Below are 27,569 nucleotides of genomic sequence, written 5' to 3'. Positions count from 1 at the left end.
GACTGATGGGAGTTGGAGTCTTGCCATATCTGGAGGATCACCACTTTCCCCATTAGTTTCTAATGCTACCTGCTCATAGTTATGGTGATCTCTCAGACAGAAAGGAGAAATGTAGCTGTTTGAATGAATGACAGAAACAGAAAGCTGAGCATTAAACTAAAATCCTCACTTTGTGAGGAGTTTAGGAAAGGTGATTGAACAAAATTCTAGTGCCTGCTAGAGAAAAATAGCAACACAATCAGCACAAACACAACTTAACTATCTTTTTATTATCTTGTTTTTAATTGCTATGATAAATAGTCATTTTAGGGAATCGTATGAAGAATCTTAAAAGAGAAATTGGGCCAGGCAGAGGATGTTACTTAGTACCTATTATTTTTCTCAGGCTCCAACTTCCTCCATCTCATACTGCGCAACTTTGAAGTTCTTTTTAGAGATTATACCCAGCTGATCCACTGGATGTCATGCTTCTAGTCATGTGTGATTTTTCATGTGTGCTTGACCCACAAAATCAAGCCTATCACAGCCCTGGAAGGTATTTTCTTTTGTTCAGAGAGTGGATGGCTTTATACGTACAAACAAGCCAAAATGTGGTTTGCTTGGTTTGGGCACAGCTGATTATACAAATCCAGCTAAGAATAATCTAGACGATAATACGGTTAAGTAATTCGTGGTTTTGCATGTTGTGTGAATCGCTGAATTTTCTCACTCATGAGAACATCTGAAACAGAAATAGATCAATAGGCAAAACAGTCTACCTTGTGAAAAGTTAACGGCTGATGTTTTAATCCAGAGTTCCCCAATCTTTCTGGTTTGGCAGACTGGCCAAGACAGCAGTACTGAGGGGAAGGAGAGGGGATGGTTTTGTGTGTATGTGTGCGCATGCCACTTTCACAAATGCAATTGCGCACACATGCGCTCGTCCAGAACAGGCTGTGGCCCGGTAGATGGCCATGGACCAGGGGTTGGGGGACTTCTGTTTTAAACAACTAACATAGACTTGAGATAACCCTCCAGGTATCTTCCAGAGATCTCAAATCATAATTCTCCTCTCCTTTGCCATTAACCATATCATACGGTAAATGGGAATTGAAATCCAAATTATTGGGAGGGTATCATATTGCTTAGGCTAGCCGTGGACAAAAGTAAGCCTGCATGTAGTATATGAAAAGGAGAGAGTTTAATTTACTCCAGTGTATAGTCACCTATTTCCAAAACTCCAAAACTAACATATAATTAATATACCATCTACATTTCAACAGGGAATTAAAACTAGAAACATTGCAGAAACTCATAGACATCTTAGTAAAAAGAAAAGTCTTCTGTTGTTGATTTTCATGGCTAAAACAGCTGTGCGGACCAGTTAAGGCCAGTAATGCCGAGGGCAACAGAAACAAGCATTTTTCTGTAAACCTTGAAAGTGTTGCTGAAAGTAACACCATGTCACATAATCCCCACTTCATTGTTACCTGGAGACCTATTAAAACGAACAGTTGTCTTGCCAAATTGCCATTTTATATTTATCTGTTTATTAATTTTAGAGAGCATTGAAATTGACCATTTAAGAGGAATGGAATACATTTGAAGGCCCTTTCCATATGCAAAGACTACACCACTCTGGAATCTGTTAATTTCTGCCAGTTAGTGCTGTAAAGGATGGGTGATAAAGGCAGCTTTGGAGGTTTTTGAGTTGCAAGGTGACTGATATTGCATTGATGGCAGCAGTGAAATCCAGCCAGATCTATCCGGCTTGCGCGAACCTATAGTGCCGGCAGTGGGAGGCTCCGCCCACCCACTGGGACATCATTACATCCCATTTTTGACCCTCTCCGCATGTACAGAAGGCTCTGTGCATGCGCAGAAGAGGCATGCATGCATAGCGTGCACGCACATAATATGCTCCCGTTCAGAGGTGGGTTCTACTTATCTTTACTACTGGTTCACAAGGGGATTGTGTGCACACGCTTGCTTCGCTCGTGCACGCGTCTTGCTTCTGCGCATACACAGATCGCTCCTGATGATGTCAGGGTCATTGGGCAGAGCCTCCCACTGGTTTTACTACCGGTTCTATAGAACCGGTCCGAACCAGGGGCAACCCACCACTACTCCCGTTCCCAAACCGGTAGTGAAGGTAAGTGGATTTTACCGCTGATTGGTGGGAATTGTCACCTTGGCCCACCTCCAAGATTTTCCCCTCCCTTCTAAAGGCAAAATGCTGAAATACCTAGACACCATTTCTCACCTACTCCACCCTATCCCCAGGGCCATTTTTTTAGGAGCAACTGGAGTGGAAGTTTTGCTGCTCTCCTTGTACAGCTATGACAGAGCAGGATGTCCTCAAAGAAGGAAATGCAATAAAGAAATAACATCCGTATACCCCCGCAGGCATGAAAGCTACCGTAACTAAATTTTTGTGCTCCCCTCCCTACAAAGCAAGAGTGTGGATCTTTGTGTGTGGCCATGAACTTGTTGCTGAGGTTAAGAGCCTTGGTGGCGCAGCAGACTAAAGTGCTGTTTAGTACACCAGCTGCCTGCAATTACTGCAAGTTCAAATCTCACCAGGCTGAAGGTTGATTCAGCCTTCCATCCTTCTGAGGTAGGTAAAATGAGGACCCGGTTTGTGGGGGCAATAAGCTGACTTTGTATAAAAAAGAACACCGCTTAGTGGGGCCCCGAAAGCCCTACTAAGCAGGTATATACAAAAGTATGAAAGCTATTGCTTAACGCATTATAAGCCGCCCTGAGTCTCCGGAGAAGGGCGGCATATAAATCGAACCAATAAATAAATACAATAAATAAATAAAAGGTCAGAGGCCAGTGGCTGAGTGGAACTGTCCATTATTGGAATCAGCACATCAGTGCAGGAGTGTCTCAGTCACACCCAGTTGTTTATCTTTAGTAGTTAGCACTGAGAGACAATTTCACAGTCTTTACATTTCATTTTCCTCCAATTTCTCCAGTTTCTATTATATACGTTCTTCCAATTCAGTGATGAACGTTACAGAATATTTCTCTGTGTTTGACAATTGTAGATGGTAGTTCACAAAAGCTTATACTATAATAAGTCAATTGGATTGAGATGGGCAGATACAGAAATTGAATAAATAAATAAATAAATAAATAAATAAATAAATAAATAAATAAATAAATAAATAAATAAATAAATAAATAAAATCAGCCTTAAAGGTATCAGAATATTAGTTTTTTCGGCTGTTAGTTTTAATTTGTCTCCAACCCTTTGCGTTTATTTAGTTGTTTGGACAGCTCAGTCATCTGTCCATTTTTATGCTCTTCCACATCTACTTTATTTACCTTTGTTTCCATTTTCCACACAATGCAATTTTTTATCTGTGTCCATGTGCATGCCTTCTCTTTAAATGCACTCTTGTTGTAGCTCAGGATAACCCACCAGATATCCCTTTGCACAATAGTATCTACCAACATGAGTCTGGAAGTTTGAATGGACATTTCTAGGTAAGCATCAAGGACAAAGTTAACTGAGAAAAAGGTTATTCCAGAAATATAATGAGATGTAGGGTCCATTAACTATCTGGCTCTTTTCATGCTTTAATTAACTTCTAAGCTGTTGTAAAAGAAAGTAGAGAGTCCACAGGCTTGGGCAGAGTCAACATCGTAAATGTTTTCTCTTCTCCATTTGCTGTTTATTTTTATTGGTGCCATAAAAGGAGGAACAGCTGGTTGGTATTGGAATAAGTGGGTGGGTTAACCACCAGAAAACAGATGCCTCTTTCTGAAGCCAGGATGTTCCTTGAAACTCCCAAACTATCATTTTGGCTTAGAAAACAACTCTACCAGATCTTCTCCTTTTAAAGAAATACTCAAAGAAAATCCCTCTTACATTGCCCTTTAATTATCAATTCTGGATCCTCGTTCTCCCATACTTGTTGAAGTTGCTCAGCCTCTCCCTTGAAGGGTTACTTTTAAGATGTGATCTTTCTACTCTGGGTGTGTACTTAACTTCGTAACAAGGGACATCTCTCTCTCTTTTGTCTGTCCCCTCCCATTCTCTCTGTTATTGGCAACATGGAAGTTAGACTATTTGCACCAGTGGTGGGTTTCAAATTTTTTTTCTACCAGTTCTGTGGGCATGGCTTGGTGGGCGTGGCTTGGTGGATGTGCCAGGGGAAGGATACTGTAAAATCTCCATTCCCACCCCACTCCAAGGGAAGGATACTGCAAAATCCCCATTTCCTCCCAATCAGCTGGGACTTGGGAGGCAGAGAATAGATGGGGGTGGGGCCAGTCAGAATTTTTACTACCGGTTCTCCGAACTACTCAAAATTTCCGCTACCGGTTTTCCAGAACTGGTCAGAACCTGCTGAAACCCACCTCTGATTTGCACTGAGGAACTCACTAAATGTCATTTTTGAACACACCACGCTCATGATCTTGATTTCAGTTTTGTGAGATTGATGGTTAGTAAAATAATAGCACAAAAGAATAACACAGTTACTGGCTAGTATTTTTTTTTTTTCAAATCAGAACTCCCACTATTTTGACCTGTAAATTCTCCTGTCTCTTCTTAGATTTTTGGTTTCTTAAGACAAGGTGAACTTTTCCTAGGTTTTGACCATGAAAACCACCCATTTGCAAAGGAGTATCTTTGCAAATTTATTAGCTAGTATGAGTGCAAATTAGTCATTTTGGAATACATGTCATGTCTCCCATTTTTAGGAAGAGATGTGTACGTATTCCATTCTCCCAAACTTTTAAACCTTGAAAGACAAACTCAAAGAACTAGCAATTTTGACAGTAGCAGTGAAAGAATGTTAACAGTGCATTCTTTGTTATCCTTACATGACAAACTCAGTTGTCACAATTCTTTTATTCATTCATTAGATTTGTACCTTGTCTTTCCTTCAGGTGCTTAAGACAACATACATAATGCTCTTTCCTTGCATTTTTTACATAACACAATACTATTAAAATATCAGCCCAGTGAATTTCCATAGCTAGGGGGGAATAGCTGAGTTTCCACAGATTCCAGTCCAACTAATCCCTATATGTCCAGGTGGTTTTTGTCTTCCATATAATCATTACAAATCCTTATCTTCTGTATCTGATTTTACCATTATAGGAAAATCGCATATCATCAGACAATGTCCCTATATTATAGATACTCATGATCTGGCTGCTCCTTATTGCTTGTGGCATCATAGTGGAGAACAAATAATACTCAGGGCTGAATTGTTTCTTGTTGTTTTTGGAGCTTGCTTCTTTACTGATGATGTTACCTAACTTGGTAATGAAATGTCTGCAGAAAGGGAATCTTCTTCAGAGGACACCAAGAACAGGTGTGGTATTCAAATCCCGGGGCTACCAGTTTGCTGTCGGTAGTGTGCAGGCAAGTGCACTCGCTTTGCGAGCATGCGGAGCTTCTGTGCATGCGCAGAGCGTTTCTGATGATGCCTGGGTGGGTGGGTGGAGCCTCCCACTGCCGCCAGTACCGGTTCGCCCGAAGCGGGGTGAACTCAACAAATATGTGGTTCCTTACACTGGAAAAAGTGAATGGGTAGGCAGAGGTTCCTTCTGAGTAGACTATTCTGTCCACAAAGATTTCTGGGTAAGGAAGAGCTATTTTTGCACTGAACCTAAATGTTCTATATATGCCAGTGATGGCTAACCTTTTCTGGACCGAGTGGCCAAAGTGCGCGCGAGAGTGCACCCGAACCCCCCAAATGCAATGCGTGAGACCCCGCACATGCCCTGCGCATGTGTGTGTGGCCCCCCTGCATGCGTGCTTCCATCCATCCACCCACCCGCACGCACCCCACCCCCATACATGCGTGGCAGAGACCATAGGTTCACCATCACGGGTATATGCCATTACAAGAAGTCCTCAACGGGCCTGGTGGCTTAGCAGACTAATAGCATTGTGATTAACACCAGCTGTCTGCAGTTACTGTAAGTTCGAATCTCACCAGGCTCAAGGTTGACTCAGCCTTCCATCCTTTCTAAGGTGGGTAAATTGAGGACCCAGTTTGTGGGGGCAATAAGCTGACTTTGTATAAATATACAAAAGTATGAAGGCTATTGCTTAACGCATTGTAAGCCGCCCTGAGTCTCCGGAGAAGGGCAGCATATAAATCAAATAATAATAATAAAAAACTTGGTCAGTTTTGCTTTTCAGTAAGCCTTCTGCTTGCTGACCCAGGGAGTTAATAGAAATTAGCAACTGTAAGAATTTCATTTGGTGATTTATTTCTGCTATCTTAATGGTGAAGATAAGATAAACAGAGTCTTTTCTTACATTTACAAAGAAATATATGTCCCTATGTTTATGTATATCCTCTGGCCTTTATGTAACAATTCAGTATATGTTCAAAGAACCATAGAGGACTTGAGGACAATGGGTTACTAAATTATGTGGTAGGCCTAATCCACAAGGTTAGTAGAGTCACTTCAGTTTATTTGAAAGTTCTTCCACAGAGATTTCCCTTCTGCAAATTCTCTCCCTCCCTCCCTCCTTCCCTGCTCTTGGACAGAGAAAACTTTGGACAGAGAATAGTTCCCTCTTTATATCTATTGATTTTCAAAAGATCATTTTTCTTCCAGTCCTCTAAAATGATACAATCCAGGAAGAGCTGTAACACTAGATTCTAGAACCGAAATGAGAATAAACTATAACCTTTCGGGGTAAAAGAGAAAAGATGTACACTCTCTCATGAATGCCATTGTACAGCAAATATAGATACTATTATCCTGAAAGAGTATACTATGTTAAGAACAGGCTGTATGAAAAGTGCCAAAGGACATTTCCCGTCTCGCCTGCAATTGTTATGTTTATGTTGTGGAAAATGTTTTTGCAAAATCAAATCAAATTCATAAACTTGATCAATTTTATTTATTTCTTTATCCTATTTATGTGGCTGCCTATCTCACAAAAATCTGACTTTGGGTGGCATACAATAAAAAAGATGAAATGATATTTTTAAAAACCCACTATTAAAATGTTATTGTTATTAAAAGGCTAAGTGAGAGCATCAGATGTTAAAAACAATAAGACCACCTCATTAAATCACCGTTTCCTTCAGACCCATAAGCCCGTTGACACTTAAAGTTTTGAGGGATATTTGAAATGACAACTACCGTGTTTCCCCAAAAATAAGACTGTCTTATATTTTTTTGAACCCTGAAATAAGCACTTGGCCTTATTGCCATGCGCTCAAAAGCCCGACTGGACTTATTATCAGGGGATGTCTTATTTTGGGGGAAATAGGGTAGGATGGGGCCAGTCTCACCTGTGGTGGTGGGAGATGATGCTCCACAGGGCAGGTGTCACAGAAGAAAATAAAATATTCTAAAGACAAAGCAGGAATCATTTGCATTTACATTACTAAGAATACTGGATTTACTAACTGGTAATATGATGTTGTTGAGCTGTTGCAATTTGAGGCCACAGAGAAAGTATTTGCCACTGGTCTACACCGTGTCAAGTTTCCTTTGGCATTTTGTCTCCTCCCTATGATGTTCTACTACTACCTTCAGCCAAAAAGACTGAACTTTTCCCAGAGGACAATGGTTCAGCCTTGTACTCGTTTCTGATCTATGATCGTAATAAAAACATTTGATTTGATTTAATTCATCATGGACTCTTGCACGCTATTAACTCTTGGAAAATCTGGACCTGTATTTCAATTGGACAGTTTTGGCCTACTTATCTTTTGTAATCATCTTTACTCTTGAGTAATTTTTCCACAGCACATAAATTAGATTTATGCCCACAGGGTAGATAATAACAAGTGAGCCTAATTCTCATGAATGTTCTTTCACAAAATGGTTGCCAGCCTGTCTAATCACAAAACAACCATAATGGTGAAAATATTGGACTAAGCCTGGGAAGGTCCAGTTTCACATGGAAACTCAGTGTGTAACTTTTGGGCCAATAACTCACACTCAACAATCTTGTGGCGATCAATTGCAGGGATACCCCCAGTGGTGGGATTCAGCCAGTTCGCACCACTTCGGGAGAACCGGTTGTTAACTTTCTGAGCAGTTTGGTGAACTGGTTGTTGGAAGAAATCATTAGGGCAGAGAACCAGTTGTTAAATTATTTGAATCCCACTACTGGATAGCCCTATATACCAGTAAGCTGTCTTGAGCTCTTGGAAGAAAAGCAGGATAGAAATATAATTAATAAGTAATAAATGACAGTAACATAAGAATAATATAAAGTAAACAAGACAAACAGAATGATAATGTTTTTTAAAAAACAGAAGCATCACTCCTTTGGGGAGTATATTGCTATTATGAAGAAAATGATTCGTCCTGAGTCTCAGTGGGGCAATTGACCATCTGGTTTGTTATTTCCAAATTAGCAATTTGGAAGACAAGGACCAAGGAGGAAGAGTAAATTAAATGCAGTGAAATGATGACCAGCCAGTCTGAAGGCAAACTTTCAGCTACTCAAGGACACTCAAAACTTTCAGCTACTCAATCCATCCATCTTTTCTGACCAGGATTGAAAAACGTGGTGGTGGGGTGTTACCAAAATCAAGTGGCAAGCAGGCTGCCTTTGTTTCTCTGGAGGTCACAGGTGAGGCAAGTTTTCTCTAGAAGACAGGTGAGTAGCCCTTCAATTGCAAGCTAGATCTTACCCAGGCCAAGGACACAACTCAGGTGGATCTGCAGGGACTTTGGCTCTCCTTCTTTCCTTCCTAGGCATTCCTGCCCTTATATGGCAAAGGCTGGTGGCGACAAAGGGAAGGAAGGAACAAAGGTCGCCCTGGCACTTCCTCTGTTCAGGCACAGTCTTTCTCCAAGGTGCTGCGTGCCCACTAAGCAGACACCACAGCCAAGGTAAGAAGTTTGTTCTGGGGATCTAGAGAGACAGCTCCTGGCACCGGCCTCACTGGGCCTGATCAGGAACTGTGGGGAGTGGGTTGAGGGGAGGGGGTTTGTTGCATTCTGGTGGAGCCTGATCCCAGCTTGTCCTTGCTCCAGCTTGGTTTATATAACACCAGGGTTGCCCGTGCTCCAAGATAAGGACTGAAAGCTGTGTGTTTGCAGTGTGATAGCTGAGAAAAACCACAAGCTTTACAATCCAAACAGGAGGTTTCTCTTGAGCTGCTGTCATCTCTTTATTTTATTTATTATTTTATTTATTTATTTTTTAAATTTTTATACCGCCCCCTCTCCCGAAGGACTCGGGGCGGTGAACAGCCAAAATTAAAAACACACAATACAAATATTAAAATACTTTAAAACGAAATTAAATTTATCTTTGGCTTCCCCAATTTAAAACCCCTTACCCATAAAATTCCCCAATTAAAAGATTTTTAACCCAGCCTGGCTTGCTGAAATAAAAAAGTCTTCAGGGCCCGGCGGAAGGTACGGAGGTCCGGGATCAGCCGTATCCCTGGGGGTAGCTCATTCCAGAGGGCGGGTGCCCCCACAGAGAAGGCTCTTCCCCAGGGGGTCGCCAGCCGACATTGCCTGACAGACAGCATCCTGAGGAGGCCCTCTCTGTGGGAGCGTATTGGCCGGTGGGAGGTTATCGGAGGCAGAAGGTGGTCTCTTGAGCTCCAATGCTGTCATCGGTTCTCCCAGGATGAGAAGCCTTTCTGAATTGATGATAGCAGAATCCTCCTGCATAACTCTTAATTTTGTACCAAAAAAAGGAGAATATTTGTAGCTCAGGGTTGAAGTGAGGGGTCCTTGGTGCTCTCTGACCTCACTTGTTTCCTTGCAGAGGTTTCATTACCTAAACTAGATAACAGCATCAGTGCACTTATGATGTTACCTAGTTTGGGTAATGAAACCTCTGCAAGAAGACAAGGGAGGTCAGAGAGCACCAAGGACCCAGTGGTGAAATCCAATTTTTTTTATTACTGGTTCTGTGGGCGTGGTTGGGGGGTGTGGTGTGGCTTGGGGGCGTGACTTGGGGACATGGCAGGGGAAGGATATTGCAAAATCTCCATTCCCACCCCACTCTGGGGCCAGCCAGAGGTGGTATTTGCCGGTTCTCCAAACTGCTCAAAATTTCCGCTACCGGTTCTCCAGAACCTGTCAGAACCTGCTGGATTTCACCCTTGCGAGGACCCCTTTTAAATTTGTGTTAGCACAAAGGCCAGCCACACGGTCTAGCTGGAGAAGTGGTGTGGACCTTTGGAGGGAGAAGGGAAGAGTCACATTCAGGAAGGAAGGAAGAAGCTTCCCATAGGCCATAGATGTGTTGGGTCATGCTTTGGATGAAAGGGAATTGGCAAAAAAAAATAATAATAATTGCAGAATGAAGAGTCTCAGATTCAGAAGGAACCAAGTGAATGAACCTCTCCGTAGGATTGTAAGGAGGTTCCTCTGAAGACTGTTGTTTGAGAATTAGGGAGTCTAATAAGATAATAGCTGCATTTGTTTAGATTTGCCCTATTACAACCCACAGATGGGTAATGGTTTGACAGATATTGGAAAGTGAGTTCTCCAACAACAGCTGACACTTTTAAGTCTCTCTTATCAGTCAGGTTTAACTATACAGGTAATCTTTGACTTATGACCACAATTGAACCCAACATTTCTGTACCTAAGCAAGACAATGATTAAGTCAGTTTTGCCTCATTTTATGACCTTTCATGCCACAGTGAATCACTGCATTTGTAAAACAGTAATGTGGTTCTTAAGTGGATCTAGCTCCATTTGAAGGTCATGACCCAGAGACACTGCAACTGTCGTAAATACATGCCAGTTGCCAAGCATCCAAATGTTGATCATGTGACCATGGGGATGCTGCAACCGTCATACAGATGAAAAACTGTCACTTTTTTCAGTGCCGTAGTAACTTCAAATGGTCACTAAATAAATGGCTGTAAGTCAAGGACTAGCTGTTATCACCACAGTTGATTATCCCTACTTCTTATATTGAGCCCTGATATAAAGTTCAGCTACTTTGAGAAAAAGATTTCAATGGTTTAAAACTGAAGCAATTCAAAAATTGTATTATGTTAGCCAATGACGAAAGTTGCTCATTGTCAACATGATAGCAAACCATACCAGGCAGAGCAACCTCTCCCCATTGCATTGCAAAAGATATTCCCACCAGTGGTGGGTTTCAAATTTTTTTACTACCGGTTCTGTGGGCGTTGCTTGGTGGGTGTGGCAGGGGAAGGATACTGTAAAATCTCTATTCCCTCCCCACTCCAGGAGAAGGTTACTGCAAAATCCCCATTTCCTCCCGATCAGCTGGGACTTGGGAGAAAATAGATGGGGGCGGGGCCAGTCAGAGGTGGTATTTACTGGTTCTCCAAACTATTCAAAATTTCCACTACCGGTTCTCCAGAACTGGTCAGAACCTGCTGAATACCACCTCTGATTCCCACTGATTCTGCTGCTATATTCCAGAGAATATTTATTAATGTTTCCAAGAGTGAGGGAATGAGTACAGCTCAGGAGTGCAAGTGGGAAGTCCCAAATGTAATTTCTGACCTCTCCAGATAATGCTGGACGAGATTCCCATCTGAAATCATGCTGCCAGTCAACGAAGACAATATTGAATTAAATGAATCAGTAATTTGTCTTGATATAAAGCAGATTTCCATGCTCCTTTTCCAGAATTTGGGATTCTTTTCCTCAGAAATTATCTGAAATTGTCAAATGCACAACGACAACAAAAAGATAGTGTCTTCCAAGCATATTAAATCTATTTTTAAGATTTGTATACTGTGTTTCTGTTATGGTATGTTACTGAAAAAGCACATACATAAGGAAACTACGCAAAGGTCCTCCAGCAGTACTGTGTATTAAGCACATGGATAATTATATCCTACATTGGAAATTTTCTCCTTACTGGAAAATTCCCAAGGATGCTTAAAGGAATGCCCAGAAACTCACAGAGTAGTTAAAGACAAAACCTTGTGTGCTCTCAGTCTCTCTTAAGATGCATACTTCACTGAGTTCATCTACCTAATAATTAAGATTGTAATTCTCCAAAACTGGAATTGCTAACTATTGATGCTCAAGCTGTACAGGTTTAGCATCCCAAGGAAGTGTGAAGCATTCATTTAAGGGCATGAGCTGAATGAATACAAATGGTAAGATATTCCGTGTTTGTCGTTTAAAAAAAAAAAAAAGTTAATTCACAATATCCAACTAATTAGAATTGAGTACTGTAGAGATGAAGCTTGTGGATTCCCAAGGCTGTCTGAGTTACATCTAGAAAGTTCAAACGTCATTTGGAACATACTATTTTTGACCTGGGCTGTTGCTAATGTTCTTTTCCATTCCCTGTCCAAATCCAGCTACAAAGGATTAGTCACCATGCCGGAACTTAATACCAAAGTCACCAAGACTCTGAACAAAACCACACCTGGACTTCAAATATGGAGAATTGAGGTGAGAATGAATGTGAATATGCACAAAAAATGTGCATATTCACACGTGGATGGATGGACAGTACTCCATAGAACAGATGGGCCGATGTTCATGTAGAAGAAACTAGTTGGTGGCGATTTTACATCAAAGTATTCCACAAGAGCTATCCAGCTTGTAGCTTCCCAAAGCGTGGAGCCAGCCTCAGGAAAATCAAAAAGGTGTTACCAAAATCTAATATTAATATTACAGAAAAAGGGATTCTTTAAAACACAAGACTGAACATACTGGCTACATTTAATAAATTCAAATTTAAATGCTTATTTTGGCCTTATCTGTTAGGCTTTTATAGTAATTTTAGTATGGATTGTAATCATAACAGCAAAAACTAATGCAAACTGGGGGAAAAAAGAGAAGGAACTGTTTACACTAGGAACCCAACGGCTGGTAGTTAATCCGCTATTTTAAGAAATAATTCAGGCATGTTTTATGGGAAATAATTTTCAGGGGAAAAAATTGTAAACATGTCAGGGAAAGGGTTAAGACTCAGCAGGCCTAAAGTGCTGCCCCACCCTCCTTCCATCTTCTTGACATGGTTCCCAAATCAATTCTGCTCTACATATTTGACATTTATACAGGAAGCCTCTTGTGACTAGCCTGCTCTATGGAGTAAAGTATGCTAAGCAGGGCTACCTTATACCTTGACCTACAACCCTTCATTTAATGACTGTTCAAAATGACAAGTGCACTGAAAAGCGTGACTTCCAACCAGTCCTCACGCCCCGTGGTCATGTGATCAAAATTTGGGTGCTTGGCATCTGGCATATACTTAACAATGTTTGCAGCCTCTTGAGGTTATGGGATCCCTACCTTCCTGGCCAAATTCTGGCAAGCAAAGTCAATAGGGAATGCTGGATTTGCTTAAAGGCCACAACATTCACTTAACCATTGCAATGGTTCGCTTAACAACAATGGCAAAGAAAGGTTGTAAAATTGGGTGCAACTTATTTAAAATTTGCCTTGCTTAACGATGGAAATTCTGGTCTCAGTTATGATAGTAAGTCAAGGACTACCTATAAGGTAAAAATGAAGGGTTTTTTCCCTGTCCAGTCTATCTGATTCTGGTGTGTATGTGTGTGTGTGTATGCTCATCTCCATTTCTTAGCCCAGGGATCCAGACTTTATTTATTTATTTATTTATTTGTTTGTTTGTTTGTTTGTTTATTTATTTATTTATTTATTTATTTATTTATTTGTCATATTTCTATGCCGCCCACTCTCCGAGGACTCTGGGCAGCTTACACCAAATAGCATATTGCCCCCAACAATCTGGGTCCTCATTTTACCCACCTCAGAAGGATGGAAGTCAACCTTGAGCCAGTGAGATTTGATCCGCTGATCTGCTGAACTAGCAGTCAGCTAAAGTAGCTGCAGTACTGCACTCTTAACCACTGCGCCACCTCGGCTCTAGTTATTGTTCAAAGACATTTCTGTGATCATGTGGCCAGCATGGCTATACGATGAGGCACATGATTCATTGTTACCTTCCCACCAAAGTGGTACCTTTTTATCTGCTCGCACTTGCATGCTTTCAAACTGCTGTGGGCAGGAGTTGGAGCAAGTAACAGGAGCTCACTCCTTCATGATGCAGCATTTTGGGTCTCGAACCTGGGCTGTCAGTTTTCAGCTGATAAGATCAGACCCCACCCCCAGGCTATCTGTATGGGCTGTAAAATCCAGGCAACTATTAATTGGTAGCAAAGGCCTTGATGCCACCTAGAGACTTCCTGGATTTTTGCAGTCAAGTTAGGATAGTCCTCATGGCAGACCGAAGGGGTTTCTCTCTCCATGCAAAAGGCGGCTTTAAAGAAAGGATCCTCCTGCAAGTACAGCAGGGGGGGAAAAAAAAACCACGATTGAATTATCCCATCGTGTTGACCAGCACAATTCTTTCAACATCTCTGGGTTCCAGGCCAGCAGATGCTATTTGCATGCATGGTTTTCTAAAATAAATTGGATCTCATTTTGCGGCTAAGCAAAACGATCAAGCTTTATTAGCCAATTCCAAGCTTGTTTGCTTGTGACCTGACCAGTGGGAACAGGGAAGTGGGCATGTTGGTGGAGGCTCTCCTCCTATGAAACAGCTCCATTCAGGGCCAAGAACAGCCCCTTCCCTTGTGGTGGCTCATTAAAAAAAAAATCTTTTTTAAAAAAACCCTTATTCTGAAATGCCTTCAGAGAACAAGAATGCGACGCTGTGAATGAACGTTGATGGACAATGAGTGCATTGTACAGTGCTTGTTATTTTACACAATGATGACTGTTGTGTTGTTTCGATAACTGGTTTTAATGATGTGCATTGTTGAAGTATAAATGGCTTAGAGCCGTCTAACACTCAGGTAATATGAAATTGCATAAATAAATCAAAAATGGCTGGGAATGTTATTCTGTATCACTCTCCCCTCCTTCCCCATGAAGAAAAACTAGGACTTTCAAGAGATCCTGTAAAACAAAAAAAAAAAAGGGGGGGGGGAAATTCTCTGAAGGAGAAGGATGGGTAAGGAGCCTGAGTGGCGTAGAAGGCTAATGCCTCCTACTAAGGCAGCATTTAACATCCAGCTGCCTGCAATTACTGCGAATTCAATTCTCACCAGGCTCAAGGTCGACTCAGCCTTCCATCCTTTCTAAGGTGGGTAAAATGAGGACCCGGTTTGTGGGGGCAATAAGCTGACTTTGTATAAAATATACAAAAGTATGAAGGCTATTGCTTAACGCACTGTAAGCCGCCCTGAGTCTCCGGAGAAGGGCGGCATATAAAAATAAATAAAAATAAAATAAAAATAAAAATAAAATAAATAAGTATTTTGGAACATTATCCAGCTGCAGTATGGTTGAATATATAGGACTCAAGTGAAGGACAGAAAAAGTTATTCTAAAGGTGCTTTTCAAAAGGCAACTGGACTTCCTTGGGTATTTTTTTTTCCTTGAAGACGTTTTGCTTCTCATCCAAGAAGCTTCTTCAGTTCTTCAGCTTCTTGGATGAGAAGTGAAATGTCTTCAAGGAAAAAAATACCAGAGGTGAAGTCCAAATTTTTTAATTACCGGGAGTAGCTTGGTACGCGTGGTGTGGCTTGATGGGCGTGGCAGGGGAAGGATATTGCAAAATCTCCATTCCCACCCCACTGCAGGGGAAGGATATTGCAAAATCTCCATTCCCACCCCACTCTGGGGCCAGCCAGAGGTGGCATTTGCCAGTTCTCTGAACTACTCAAAATTTCTGCTACCGGTTCTCCAGAACCTGTCAGAACCTGCTGGATTTCACTCCTGAAAAATACCCAAGAAAGTCCAGGTGTCTTTTGAAAAGCACCTTTGGGACAGCTGTGACCTAGATGACTGAGCATCTCCATAGGCAGAAAAGATATATTTTAAAAACCGAAGAAACTTGCTGGAAGAACAAGCAGAGCAATAGAGAGAATATAGGTAGTCCTCAACTTATAACCAGTCCTTTAGTGACCTTTCACAATTACAATAGCACTGAAAAAAAGTGACTTATGACCAGTTTTTACACTTGGGATCATTGCCATGTTCACATGATCACATTTTGGGCACTTGGCAACTGGCAATGCATGGTCCCAGGGTCATGTGGTCACCATTTGTAACCTTCCCATCTGGCTTCCGACAGGCAAAGTCAATGGGAGAAGCCCGATTCACTGAATATCCACATGATTCATTAATAACTGCCTTGCCTAGCAATGGAAATTGAGCTTAACTTTGTTGTAAGTCAAGGACTACCTGTATACAAGAGATCTTTTTTTAAAAAAGTCTCCTGATTCTTTTCCACTTTTTCTTCCAGAACATGGAGATGGTGCCCGTACCACCCAAGACCTACGGGAACTTCTATGAAGGGGATGCCTACATTGTGCTTGCGGTAAAAGGAGCTAAGAAAAGGAGAAGGGTGTTTCATATCCTGTGAACCAGGGGTGAAATGCTCCCGGTTCGGACCGGATCGCCCGATCCAGTAGCGATGCTTTTAAAAGTAAAAAAAAAAGCCTCTGATGATCTCGTGGCTCAGCTGGGATCGTCAGAGGCTTTTAAAAGCATTTTTTCTACAACATCTTCGGCCAAAGAGGTTGTAGGGGAAAAAGTGCCTTTAAAAGCCTCTGACAATCCCAGCTGAGTTGCCTGATCGTCAGAGGCTTTTAAAAGCATTTTTTTCTGCAACCTCTTCAGGTTGTATAAAAAATGCTTTTAAAAGTAAAAAAAAAAAAAAAAAGTTGGCCACGGCCACCGTCACATTACCCGCCCCTCCACTAAGCCACACCCACAGAACCAGTAGTAACAAATTTTACATTTCATCACTGCCGTGAACTATGGGGGCTGAATGCTGGGACATATTAAGCTCAGAGTGAGCAAAAGTAGCTTACATGGAAGCTTATGCACAGCTAGGGACAAATCTAAAAACATTTGACACAGATATGCAAAGCTTGCTTTTTTACATGGGAAGTTCAACTAATCCTGTACTACTAATGCGGAATTTGAACAGGAGGAACGTTACATGCTCTTATTACTGGTTATAAATTAACACTGGGCTATCTGCCAGAGCTTATGTGTAACTCTCATTAAATGGCAGGTAGTTTTCAAAGCCACACCTATTTAATGTTCCAACTTTTGATCATTTCTTTAGGTCAAAAAACATAATTTGGTTTTCTTATTTTTTTTTTGTCAAAACTTGCCATGATGGATCATTATATTGATTTTATATATCAGGGGTCCCCAACCCTTGGGCCGCAGGCCTTGAACCATTCGGAACTAGACCACAGAAGGGGCATGAGAGCATGTGCATGTGTATTCCCACTTGCACGAGTGCTGTGTGAGTGCGTGCACACACTCCATTTGCGCAAGTGGCAAATAGAGCTGAGTGCGCATGTGCGTTTGCCCATCGTGCACACGGAACCGTCTCCTCTTCCCTGCCCCCACCACGGCCGGTCTGCAATGCTGGAAAAAACCTCTGTTATATATTATGAAGTAGTAGTCGTAGTAGTAGATAATGCAAAATGTATGAGTACATAGGTCTCACTTAAAATCTGCACATAGATGAAAAACTATTGAAAGCTGATGCAGCGGGTATTGCAGACTGTAATTAATCAAAACACGCCCAGTTCAAAGCTCATCTCTGGCATTAGTTTTCAGATGTGGTTCAGCACCACTCTTTCTCAAACTAGGAATAGCAATTTGTCTCTGCCTTATCTTAAAGGATTATTTTTGAATCACTACAAGATAATTGATTAGAGCTAAACTTAAATCAGAATTGCCTATGGAATTTTCCAATGACTTCAATTAATCTACTATAGGTATTTAAGTACAAAAAGAACCAATACTTTGAACAGTCTAAAGTCAAGTGATAAATAAAAGCTTAGTTTGCTCTCATTTATTTTAAAAGGTATTACACTTTAAATGTTCTTTAAATGTTAACTCCTCTACTATACTGTTTTTGATTATTGGAAACTGCATTGAAAACTATATTTGACCAAAAACTAGGGTGGACACCCAAAATCTATTTCTCATATTCTATTCATTCCCACCTTTTTATTATTTGTGAAATGTGAGCATATACATCTCTTCAATTGTATATATTCCGGATTATTGCCACAATGACCCGACATGCGGATACTAGTATAAGAGATGGGTAAAGGCACAGAAGAAATTGAGTTAGATCAAAGCCCAAATCCTGTAATACCTTATTCCTTTGCATATGGTTAAATGTTACAAGCTTACCAAGACAGCTGAGCATTAAAAAAGAGAAGTGATCTGCTTCCTTATTTATTGTACTATATTTTTAATTGAATGCAAATTATTTACTTTACGCGTTGTCTTTACATTGTCATCCCCAGGGGTTGGGGAGTTTTGTATAACAACAGAGTAATATAAGTGAAATGCAACAGTGAGTTGCTATTCATAATAGTAAGCAAGCTTCCTTAATAATCCTGTGTGGCATGATTATTCTGTGTTGTTTACAGAACTGAGTTGAACATTTCAGGATTTTGAAATGAACATACGTGATTTGATGTTAGCTAATATTCTTTTTTCTAACTCAGACACACAAGATTCAGAATACGTTCACCTATGACATCCATTTCTGGCTGGGCAGTTCATCATCTCAGGATGAACAAGGTGCAGCTGCCATCTACACAACACAAATGGATGAGCACCTGGGTGGAGTTGCCGTACAGCACCGTGAGACTCAAAGTTATGAGAGTGACACATTTCGGAGTCACTTCAAGCAAGGCCTTGTGTACGTTAACACTCTGTGCCATCCTTTTGGGGCCAGTCTGCATCATTGTGGTTTCTTTTTCTTCATCCAAGAGTAGAGCTCTCCATGCTGAACAGATCAACAGGTTGATTATCTTGACTAGCCACAATTGCCCGAAGTAGCTCTGCTGTGGATTTAGAAATATATGTCTGTTTTTCATGTGTTTTCTATATGCAATTTCGGTCTCCAATATTTGGAATTAAGAAAAAACAAAACAAAACAGAACTAACTTGGATGGGCAGAGTTACCAAGGTTGTAGGGTGAAGCTTAGAGTTGGTTTAGTAGTGGGATCGTAAACTTAAGTCAATTTTGTTATACTGTATGCATATATATATATATATATATATATATATATATATATATATATATATATATATATAACAAATATATATATTTGTTGTTATTTATATTGGAGTGGTCATCCAATATATTAAAAAAAATGTTTTCCAAAACAAATAGTTATTAAAAAAAAGATAAGGGAAGGGAATCAGGAGCTCTGATCAATCCGGAGCTCTGTTATTGACTACAGAGGCCTTTAAAGGCCTCTGTAGCCAATAACAGAGCTCCGGATCGATCGGGAAATCTATTTTGTTTTTGTTTTTTTAATTTGATTTATATTCCGCCCTTCTCCGGAGACTCAGGGCGGCTTACAATGCGTTAAGCAATAGCCTTCATTCTTTTGTATGTTTTATACAAAGTCAGCTTATTGCCCCCACAAACTGGGTCCTCAATTTACCTACCTTAGAAAGGATGGAAGGCTGAGTCAACTTTGAGCCTGGTGAGATTCGAACTTACAGTAATTGCAGACAGCTGGTGTTAATCACAATGCTATCAGTCTGCTGAGCCCCCAGGCCCTATTAATTATCGGCTACAGAGGCCTTCAGGAAAATCTTGCTGGCTGCAGAAGAAATGGGGCCAGGTGTGCAAGGCTTGGCTGCAATTATCTGAAGCGGAAGAAGTTCCTGAAGGCCTCTGACAGCAAAAAGGAGGCCAGGGGCGACAGATGGAAGTGAGGTGAGTCAGTGGATGACATCCCCCACCCCCTGAAAAAAAGACCTGGTGCCTTTTTTTGGTGACAAAAAATATGACAGGGTCTTATTTGAGGGGAAACATGCTATGAATATTTGTGGATTTACAATTCTGATTTAGTTCATAGGGGGCCCAAACCCTGATATGCTTAGCCACCTTTTGTTGGATAAGCTATACTTGGTTGGGTTCACACAACATGCTAAGCCAGAGGTCTTCAAACTTGGCAGCTTTAAGACTTGTGGACTTCAACTCCCAGAATTCTCCAGCCAGCTATGCTGGGAGTTGAAGTCCACAAGTCTTAAAGCTGCCAAGTTTGAAGACCTCTGTGCTAAGCCATACATCATAGTTTCCATTCAGAATGGCTAGGCTCACACAAAAAGGAGCATGCTGTTTTATGACTTGGTGTCAGGGGTGAAATGCTCCCAGTTCGGACCGGATTGCCCGATCCAGTAGCGATGGTGGCGGGTGGTTCAGAGAACCGGTAGCAAACATCCCTGCCCCCCCCCCATGCCCAGCTGAGCTGTGTAATCACCAGAGGCTTTTTAAAAAAAATTTAAAAGCATTTTTTCTACAACCTCTTCGGCAGAAAAAATGCTTTTAAAAGTAAAAAAACAAGCCTCTGATGATCGTGTGGCTCAGCTGGGATCGTCGGAGGCTTTTAAAAGCATTTTTTTCTGCAACCTCTTCGGCCAAAGAGGTCGTAGAAAAAATGTTTTTAAAAGCCTCTAACGATCCCAGCTGAGTTGCCTGATTGTCAGAGTCTTTTAAAAACATTTTTTTTTTACAACCTCTTCGCGCACGGCCCCATTGCGAACCGGTAGTAAGTAGAACTCACCCCTGGGACTGAACTTATTATCATGGCGGAGTTACGTTTTTTGCAGTCCATAGTATGACCCTGTATTTCTTCTGCAGCTATAAGAAGGGTGGTGTGGCCTCAGGCATGCAACACGTGGAAACCAACACGTACAATGTGCAACGGCTACTGCATGTCAAGGGGAAGAAAAATGTAATGGCTGGAGAGGTAGGTCAGAGATCAAAGGGGAAGGGGATGGTAAGGACTAGTAGATGAGCTATTAATAAAAGCTCCTGGGTTAATATACACCAGGTTCTTTAGATGCTTTTACTATTTATAAAGGTGCTAAAAAATCATCCTCATTCCTGTACATTGGCATGATACAAATCTTCTATGAAATTTTAATTTTTTTAGATGTACTAGCACTTTTATCCTCATGACATAGCCACGCAATCACTACTTTTGCAAATGTTGTGCTTCTGTCCTTGGTAATGTCTTCTCCCCCCCCCAACCCCCCCCAGAACATCCTTCCCTGAGAATCCAGCTATGCTTCCTTTGCTTGTAGTCTTCTCTCATCTCTGCTGCTTGTCCTGAATAGGTGGAGATGAACTGGAACAGCTTCAATTTGGGAGATGTCTTCCTGTTGGATTTGGGGAAGCTCATCATCCAGTGGAATGGTCCTGAAAGCAACCGTTTGGAACGGCTGAAGGTGGGGCATGTGGAAATGGAGGAAGCTGGGTGGAGAGACAGGGAAAGGGGAGTTTGGATTTTGAGCTTTGCGCGATGATGGGTATAAGGAAATCTTGATACCTGAAATCTAAAAACAAGAACCCATGGGTTTCAAGCTTTTTTACTACCGGTTCTATGGGCGTGGCTTGGTGGGCGTGGCATGGCTTGGTGGGTGTGTCATGGGAAGTTTACTGTAAAATCTCCATTCCCACCCCACTCCAGGGAAAGGATACTGCAAAATCCCCATTTCTTTCCGATCAGCTGGGACTTGGGAGGCAGAGAATAGATGGGGGCGGGGCCAGTCAGAATTTTTACTACCGGTTCTCCGAACTACTCAAAATTTCCACTACCGGTTCTTCAGAACTGGTCAGAACCTGCTGAAACCAACCTCTGCCATATAGCTAACATGCACGTTAGAAATAGAAATTGGGAGCAAATGTAGCCACTACCAGTGTATCATCTGTATTGTTTTGTTTATATGTGTTCAGTGGGAGAAGAAGTTTTTTGATATTTGGTTATATTGGGGTTTTTTGTTGCTGTTGGTTTGTTGGAATATGTTTATGTATTGTTAGCCACCGAGAGTCCCTGTGTTGAGATGGGTGATTGTATAAACCACTTAAAGGGGGGGAAAGGAAACAGAACAATGGGATAAATCTTTTTTTAAAAAAAAAAAGGATGCCATGGAATATTTACTGATTCATTTTGAGAAATGCTTCACTTTGGGAGGAAACAGCCACTCAGGAATAGATGTAGTTCAACAGCCATTCATAAATTCAATGCATTCAGAAAGCTATTTTTCATCATTTTTGTCCATTCTATTCTTTTAATAGGTATTCTTAACTACAAGATATTGAAGTGTCTTTTAATTCTTATGTGAATTTTCAAAAAGAGAGAAAATAAATAGAGATTGCTGCAATATTGGAAACGGTTCATCTTTGGAAATTTGCACCTCCCCTTAGCAATTTATCACCCTCCCCCATAATATTCTGGACCTAAGATTTTTCAGGACATGCCCTTTGCATTTTTGCATCAATACTACAAATAAACAGCAGAGAGTATGAAGACTACTTTGAGTATGTACATGATACGTGTTCAGTAATATAGCTTAGCCAAATTAAAATTTTTAGTGAAATGCAGTGACACAATCTAGTCATTTTAAAGCTGATGCTTTCCTTGTCCTCCTAGTTTATTTCTGCAACCATGAACAACTCAAGAATGCCTTCACTTTGAACAACATTCTCATAATTTACTTTCTTCAGAAATTTCTGCCCTTCTCCAAATTCTGTTGCATGAAAAAAGTCATACTCACTTTCTTCCTGTAGCAGGAATGAAATCAAATGTCAAGGACTCTACTGTACGATTGCTTCAAAATCTGGAGAGCTCTATGAGTTACTTGAAGTTGCCAAATTCTTAGTCTCCGTGTGTGTGTGTGCGTGTGTGTGTGTGTTACACAAGCATGTAGGCCTTGAGCCACAACCTAGTGCCCAGTCTTATTTCTGAATCTCTTTATTAGTTCAGCATTATTCTGATTTTCTTTTGCAACTTCTGATGTTGGCTTGTGATGGTGACCTCTTCCACAGGGCATGAATCTAGCCAAGGACATTCGTGACCGAGAGCGCGGTGGCCGAGCACAGGTGGCTATAGTGGATGGTGAAAATGAAGATGCATCTCCTGGACTCATGAAAATCATGTTCTATATGCTCGGAGAAAAGAGGAACATCCAAGCGGCCATTCCAGATGCTATAGTGGACCAGAAACTGAAATCCTCTCTGAAGCTCTACCAGTGAGTATTACTGGCATGCTGTGCTGGGAGCCAGTGGTAGGCAAAGATGTTGCGTGGACGATATAGTTGCAGGAAATAAGGACAAATCTTTAGGGTCAAATGGGAATGATCATTTCCTCACTATTCAAGAAAACAAAGATTCACTGTAAAGCATTTTTACCCTTTTAAAGCATTTTATCTGAAGTGACATTGCATTAGCCAGATAACTCTCTACTGAATAGGGGCTGTACTTAATGGTTTTGGAAAGATGAGGGCAGAAACATGGTAAGCGGGACAATAATACAAAGATGTCATATGATACATGTGGGTGAATCCACTATTTTGTTCTCTTGCACTTCTTACCAAATATTAGAGGATATTTACATGAATAAAATGCTATTTTAAACTTTTATGTTCCCACCTCCAAGTGATGAAAGGCCGCACTGCTGGTTGTGGGCAAGTGTAATTAGAGAGAAGACTGGAGGCCACAAGAAGAGGATTTGTGGGGTGGGCAATCCGGATTCATCTCCACATACAACCATGGAACTTCAAGTGATTTCAGGATAGTTATTCCTGAAGACATTCCACCTTTGTTATTTAACAATACTAGTGTTGCCAAATGTTTCATAATTTCAGTTCATTAAAAACTACTCATGCTGTATGGTTTAGTAATGGTGGAAGGCATTTAACAGCCTACAACCCTCCAGATGCATCAGTCTACAGCCCCCATCAACAACTGGTCATGAAAGAGAAGAGTTTGAGGAAGGTTACAAGTGCACTCATGCACGCACAACTCTATTTGTGCATATGTATGTACACAAATGGAACGCACACACACTCATCCACTGCTCTCGCAAGCGGGGATGTGCCCGTGCACACATGCTCACAGACTGCTTCCACGGCCCAGTTCCAAATGGCACATGGCCTAGTAGTGGGCTGCAACCTGCAACCTGTTGTAAGATTTGTTCTCTGACAACACTGTGCTTTCTTTCAAGCGTCTCTGATGTAGAAGGGAATCTACTTGTGCAGGAAGTTGCCATCCAGCCCCTTACCCAAGACCTCCTGAAGCATGAGGTAAGATAATTCTTTGAAATTGAGCTTGAATGTTTGTTGGTGGAGGGGAAAAGCAATGAAATACCTCAGTGCCCAACTCTCATAAATGGATACCTTCTACTGCCACTTCAATCTCAAACTGAGAAGCAAAAGAGGGTATACTTTCTTTAAGAGAGAATTTGACAATAATATCTGCCAGGAAAAAAAATGTGTTCTGTTCACAGAGTTGTCTCCTAATAAAACAACCTTAACATGGGGACCTGCTTTGTCTCTTGTTAGGATTGCTACATCTTGGACCAAGGTGGTATAAAGATCTTCGTGTGGAAGGGCAAACACTCCAGCAAGGAAGAAAGGCAGCAGGCCCTGTCAAGGGCCTTGGTGAGTAAAGATGTCATTATTCACCGCCCTGTGTCCTTCGGGAGAAGGGCGGTATAAAAATTTAATAAATAATGATGATAATAATGATAATAATAATAATAATTATGTGGACAAATGCCTTTGGGATGGAAGCAAAGCTGGGACCATAACAGAAATGTTTCAGGAATCATGGCCATCCTAGGAGAGTGTTTCCATATTTGTTCTCCTAACTTTTAAAGGGATTTCAGTTGTATTGACTCATCATCATCCATATGATTTTGAACCAAAATATTGCTACTGCAACCTGTCTTTATTTTTTGCGTCTTTTTTTCATTTCATAGGATTGGGTAGATACCAATAAAACAAAACAAGAAAGTATATAACATGCAATGAAAACTTCCTCTATTCCTAATAGTAGGAATTTTTACAAGAATATTCTTGGTTTGGACAGCAAATTCCAGGAAATATTAACGCAGATTCCTCAAAGAATACAAAATGCCTGTCTATGAAATGTTAAGTGAAGTGCAACTACTAATGCTTTCTAGAATTAACTGGAGACAGTTAATTGGAGACACAAAGGGAAATACCTTTATATGAAGAAGAAAAATTATGTTTAGATAAAAGATAATCTTGAGTTCTTTTCCCCAATAAATGAGTAAAAAACCCCATAAATATTAAAATAGTTGCCTTTTTAAAAAGAAAATGATCTAAGGATCATCTTATGCATGATACCTGAATTATAATTCATCAAATAATTCTAAATACATGCTTTATTGAAAGCAATTCTTTTCTGTTATAAAGGCATTTCTATTTTAGATTATTATTTTTATTATTATTATTTATTGAATTTGTATACCGCCCTACTCCCGAAGGACTCAGGGCGGTGAACAGCCAAAAGATAAAATACATATAATACAAATGTTAAAAAATCATTAAAAATAATTTACAGGAGATCAATAAGTTCTCTTGAATGAAACTATTGGCTGCCTATGGAAAAAATAAGTATGATCCCTCTTGTGAAATTATCCATTTTCCATTTCAGGGTTTCATCAAAGCAAAAAACTACCCACCTACCACTAGTGTGGAGACTGAAAATGACGGCTCTGAATCGGCTGTTTTCAGGCAGCTGTTTCAGAAATGGACAGTTCACAATCAAACCACTGGCATTGGCAAGACTCATACAGTTGGAAAAATAGGTAATCGCTAGAGCAGAGGAGCAATTAGGCAGAGGCTGCTTCTGTCAAGTATGGACACAGCCCTTCCTTACTACAGGTTCTTTGCCAGCATGATTATATTGTAGCATTCGGAATAATAGAACAATAGCTAGAGGGTGACAAACAGTAGTGGATTTATATTAAAGTACCTTCTCACATATTCCAGCCATACAATCAAAGCCTGTTCCATCTTGTTGCTATCTACTCTTCATGCAATAATCTGGGCTTGCCCAAAAAGCTGATCATTTCAAGCCTATCTACCTGTTAACCTTCTCTATTTTCCTTACAACAGCCAAGGTGGAGCAGGTGAAGTTTGATGCCACTAGTTTGCATGCCAGGCCAGAGATGGCTGCCCAGCACAAGATGGTTGATGATGGTTCTGGAGAAGCACAAGTAAGGAATATATTTGTTTTCCTATAAAACTCACAAAATATAGTATCTGTATCAGTGATCCCACTAGTTGAGAAGTGGCAACATTTATGCCATGTAGGTACAAAGACTTACCCAGTAAGGCGGGAAAGCATACCACTTGATAGTCTGGAATTAGTATCAGTCCATGGACCAATTGACTGCTTTGAAATAATGAACCTTCCTATATTCCAATCTCATCAGCAAGATTCGTTTGTACTATAAAGTTAGAATCTGTTAGATTCCTTGAAGACCATTTGATAAAACTATAGAAATGAAAGGTTTTAGTTAAATAACAAAATTCTACACTAGTGTGGGAGATAATCAAGCTTCTGCAGTAAGGAAGCCATTGGTTAAATTCTAAATTCATTTATTCAATTTGTATATGTTTCAGGATTACTTTTCTTAATCTTATGGCAGCCTTCAACTACAGTACAGCAGATGCTTATTTCCCAATATTCCTGACAGTAGAAATTTACTCAGCTGTTTTTGTGTTAAAATTTTGTGCAAAAAGATCCATATTGAAGCTTATCACTCTAGCCACAATTGTTAAATTTGAGTTTGTAGACGGGTATTTTATTTTAAATGAAAGTGGAGATTCTTCCATTTTTGCACCTATACTTAATTTATTGCACTTTTAAAAAATAAATGCAGCAAATCATCAATTGCACACAACACTGTTCTATATATTTATCACTCCCAATTTCCAAAATTTGATTCACTTTTCATAGTGTGAAGGATGTAATTTTTATAGTTGGGTGGAGAGACATGAGACCTTCTGTTTCCAGTCACAGGGGTTCTTCATGTTAACTTTGCCCACATAATTGGTTATACAAAGGATTCTGTTTTCTGCCATAATAGGCATCTTGCTCTAATTTTGTACTTTCCTTGACAGGTTTGGAGAATTGAGAACTTAGAACTGGTGCCAGTGGAGGGTCGCAACCTTGGGCATTTCTACAGTGGTGACTGCTACCTTATCCTCTACAAATATTTAGTTTATAACAAGATACACTACATCATTTACATTTGGCAGGTGAGCATGCAAAGAAAGGAACAGATAGAATGAAAATGCAGCATAGGCAGAGAGGATGTAGATTGAGAATCAAATGCCACTCAGGAAATCATTTACTAATAGAATCATAGGGCTGGAAGGGGCCTCAGAGGTCTTCTAGTCCAACCGTCTGCTCAAGACCTTATACCATCCCAGACAAATGATTATGCAATCTTTTCATGAGAATCTTCAGTGATGGAGCACCTACGACTTCTGGAGGCAAGTCGTTCCACTGATTAATTGTTCTTCCCTGTCAGGAAATTTCTCCTTAGTTCTAGATATTTGATGTCACTCCCTTAAAATTAGTAAAGTATTAAGAAAGAATCCTAACCAAAGATAACTTTGGTCACGAGGCACAAATGTAGTCCAGGAGATATTTGCAAATTCTAGTCAACATGAATCCTGAGGTTCATCAAGAAATGCACTATCTTGAAACTGTGCTACCTAAACTCTTAGCATCACATATTCATCTTCAAAAGTTGAAACTGTAATTTCCAATGAGAAAAAGAACCAACCCTGGGAGCAATGATAATTGTACATTA

General features: G+C 40.6%; 1 protein-coding gene across 3 annotated transcripts in view; it reads left to right on the top strand.

The window, feature by feature from the left end:
* Positions 1-27,569, top strand: part of VIL1 (villin 1) — a 39,106-nt gene that overhangs the window by 1,858 nt on the left and 9,679 nt on the right. The window contains exons 2-14 of one of the 3 annotated variants that reach the window (XM_034433700.3): positions 8,481-8,584; positions 8,683-8,820; positions 12,252-12,345; positions 16,175-16,249; positions 18,417-18,613; positions 20,573-20,681; positions 21,052-21,162; positions 22,763-22,965; positions 23,940-24,018; positions 24,277-24,375; positions 25,397-25,550; positions 25,861-25,961; positions 26,872-27,009. In XM_034433700.3, the coding sequence (XP_034289591.2) occupies positions 8,699-8,820; positions 12,252-12,345; positions 16,175-16,249; positions 18,417-18,613; positions 20,573-20,681; positions 21,052-21,162; positions 22,763-22,965; positions 23,940-24,018; positions 24,277-24,375; positions 25,397-25,550; positions 25,861-25,961; positions 26,872-27,009 (1,482 nt within the window). In that variant the 5' untranslated portion in view covers positions 8,481-8,584; positions 8,683-8,698. Of the gene's footprint in view, positions 1-8,339; positions 8,585-8,682; positions 8,821-12,251; positions 12,346-16,174; positions 16,250-18,416; positions 18,614-20,572; positions 20,682-21,051; positions 21,163-22,762; positions 22,966-23,939; positions 24,019-24,276; positions 24,376-25,396; positions 25,551-25,860; positions 25,962-26,871; positions 27,010-27,569 lie in introns of those variants that run through there. The other 2 variants (XM_034433699.3, XM_034433701.3) reach the window with 2 other exon arrangements.

Source organism: Pantherophis guttatus, chromosome 1 (assembly GCF_059756535.1).
Source record: "Pantherophis guttatus breed Tessera chromosome 1, ASM5975653v1, whole genome shotgun sequence".
NCBI lineage: Eukaryota > Metazoa > Chordata > Lepidosauria > Squamata > Colubridae > Pantherophis > Pantherophis guttatus.
The sequence above is the reverse complement of the archived record's forward strand: the minus strand, read 5'-3'. Positions and strand labels throughout refer to the sequence as shown.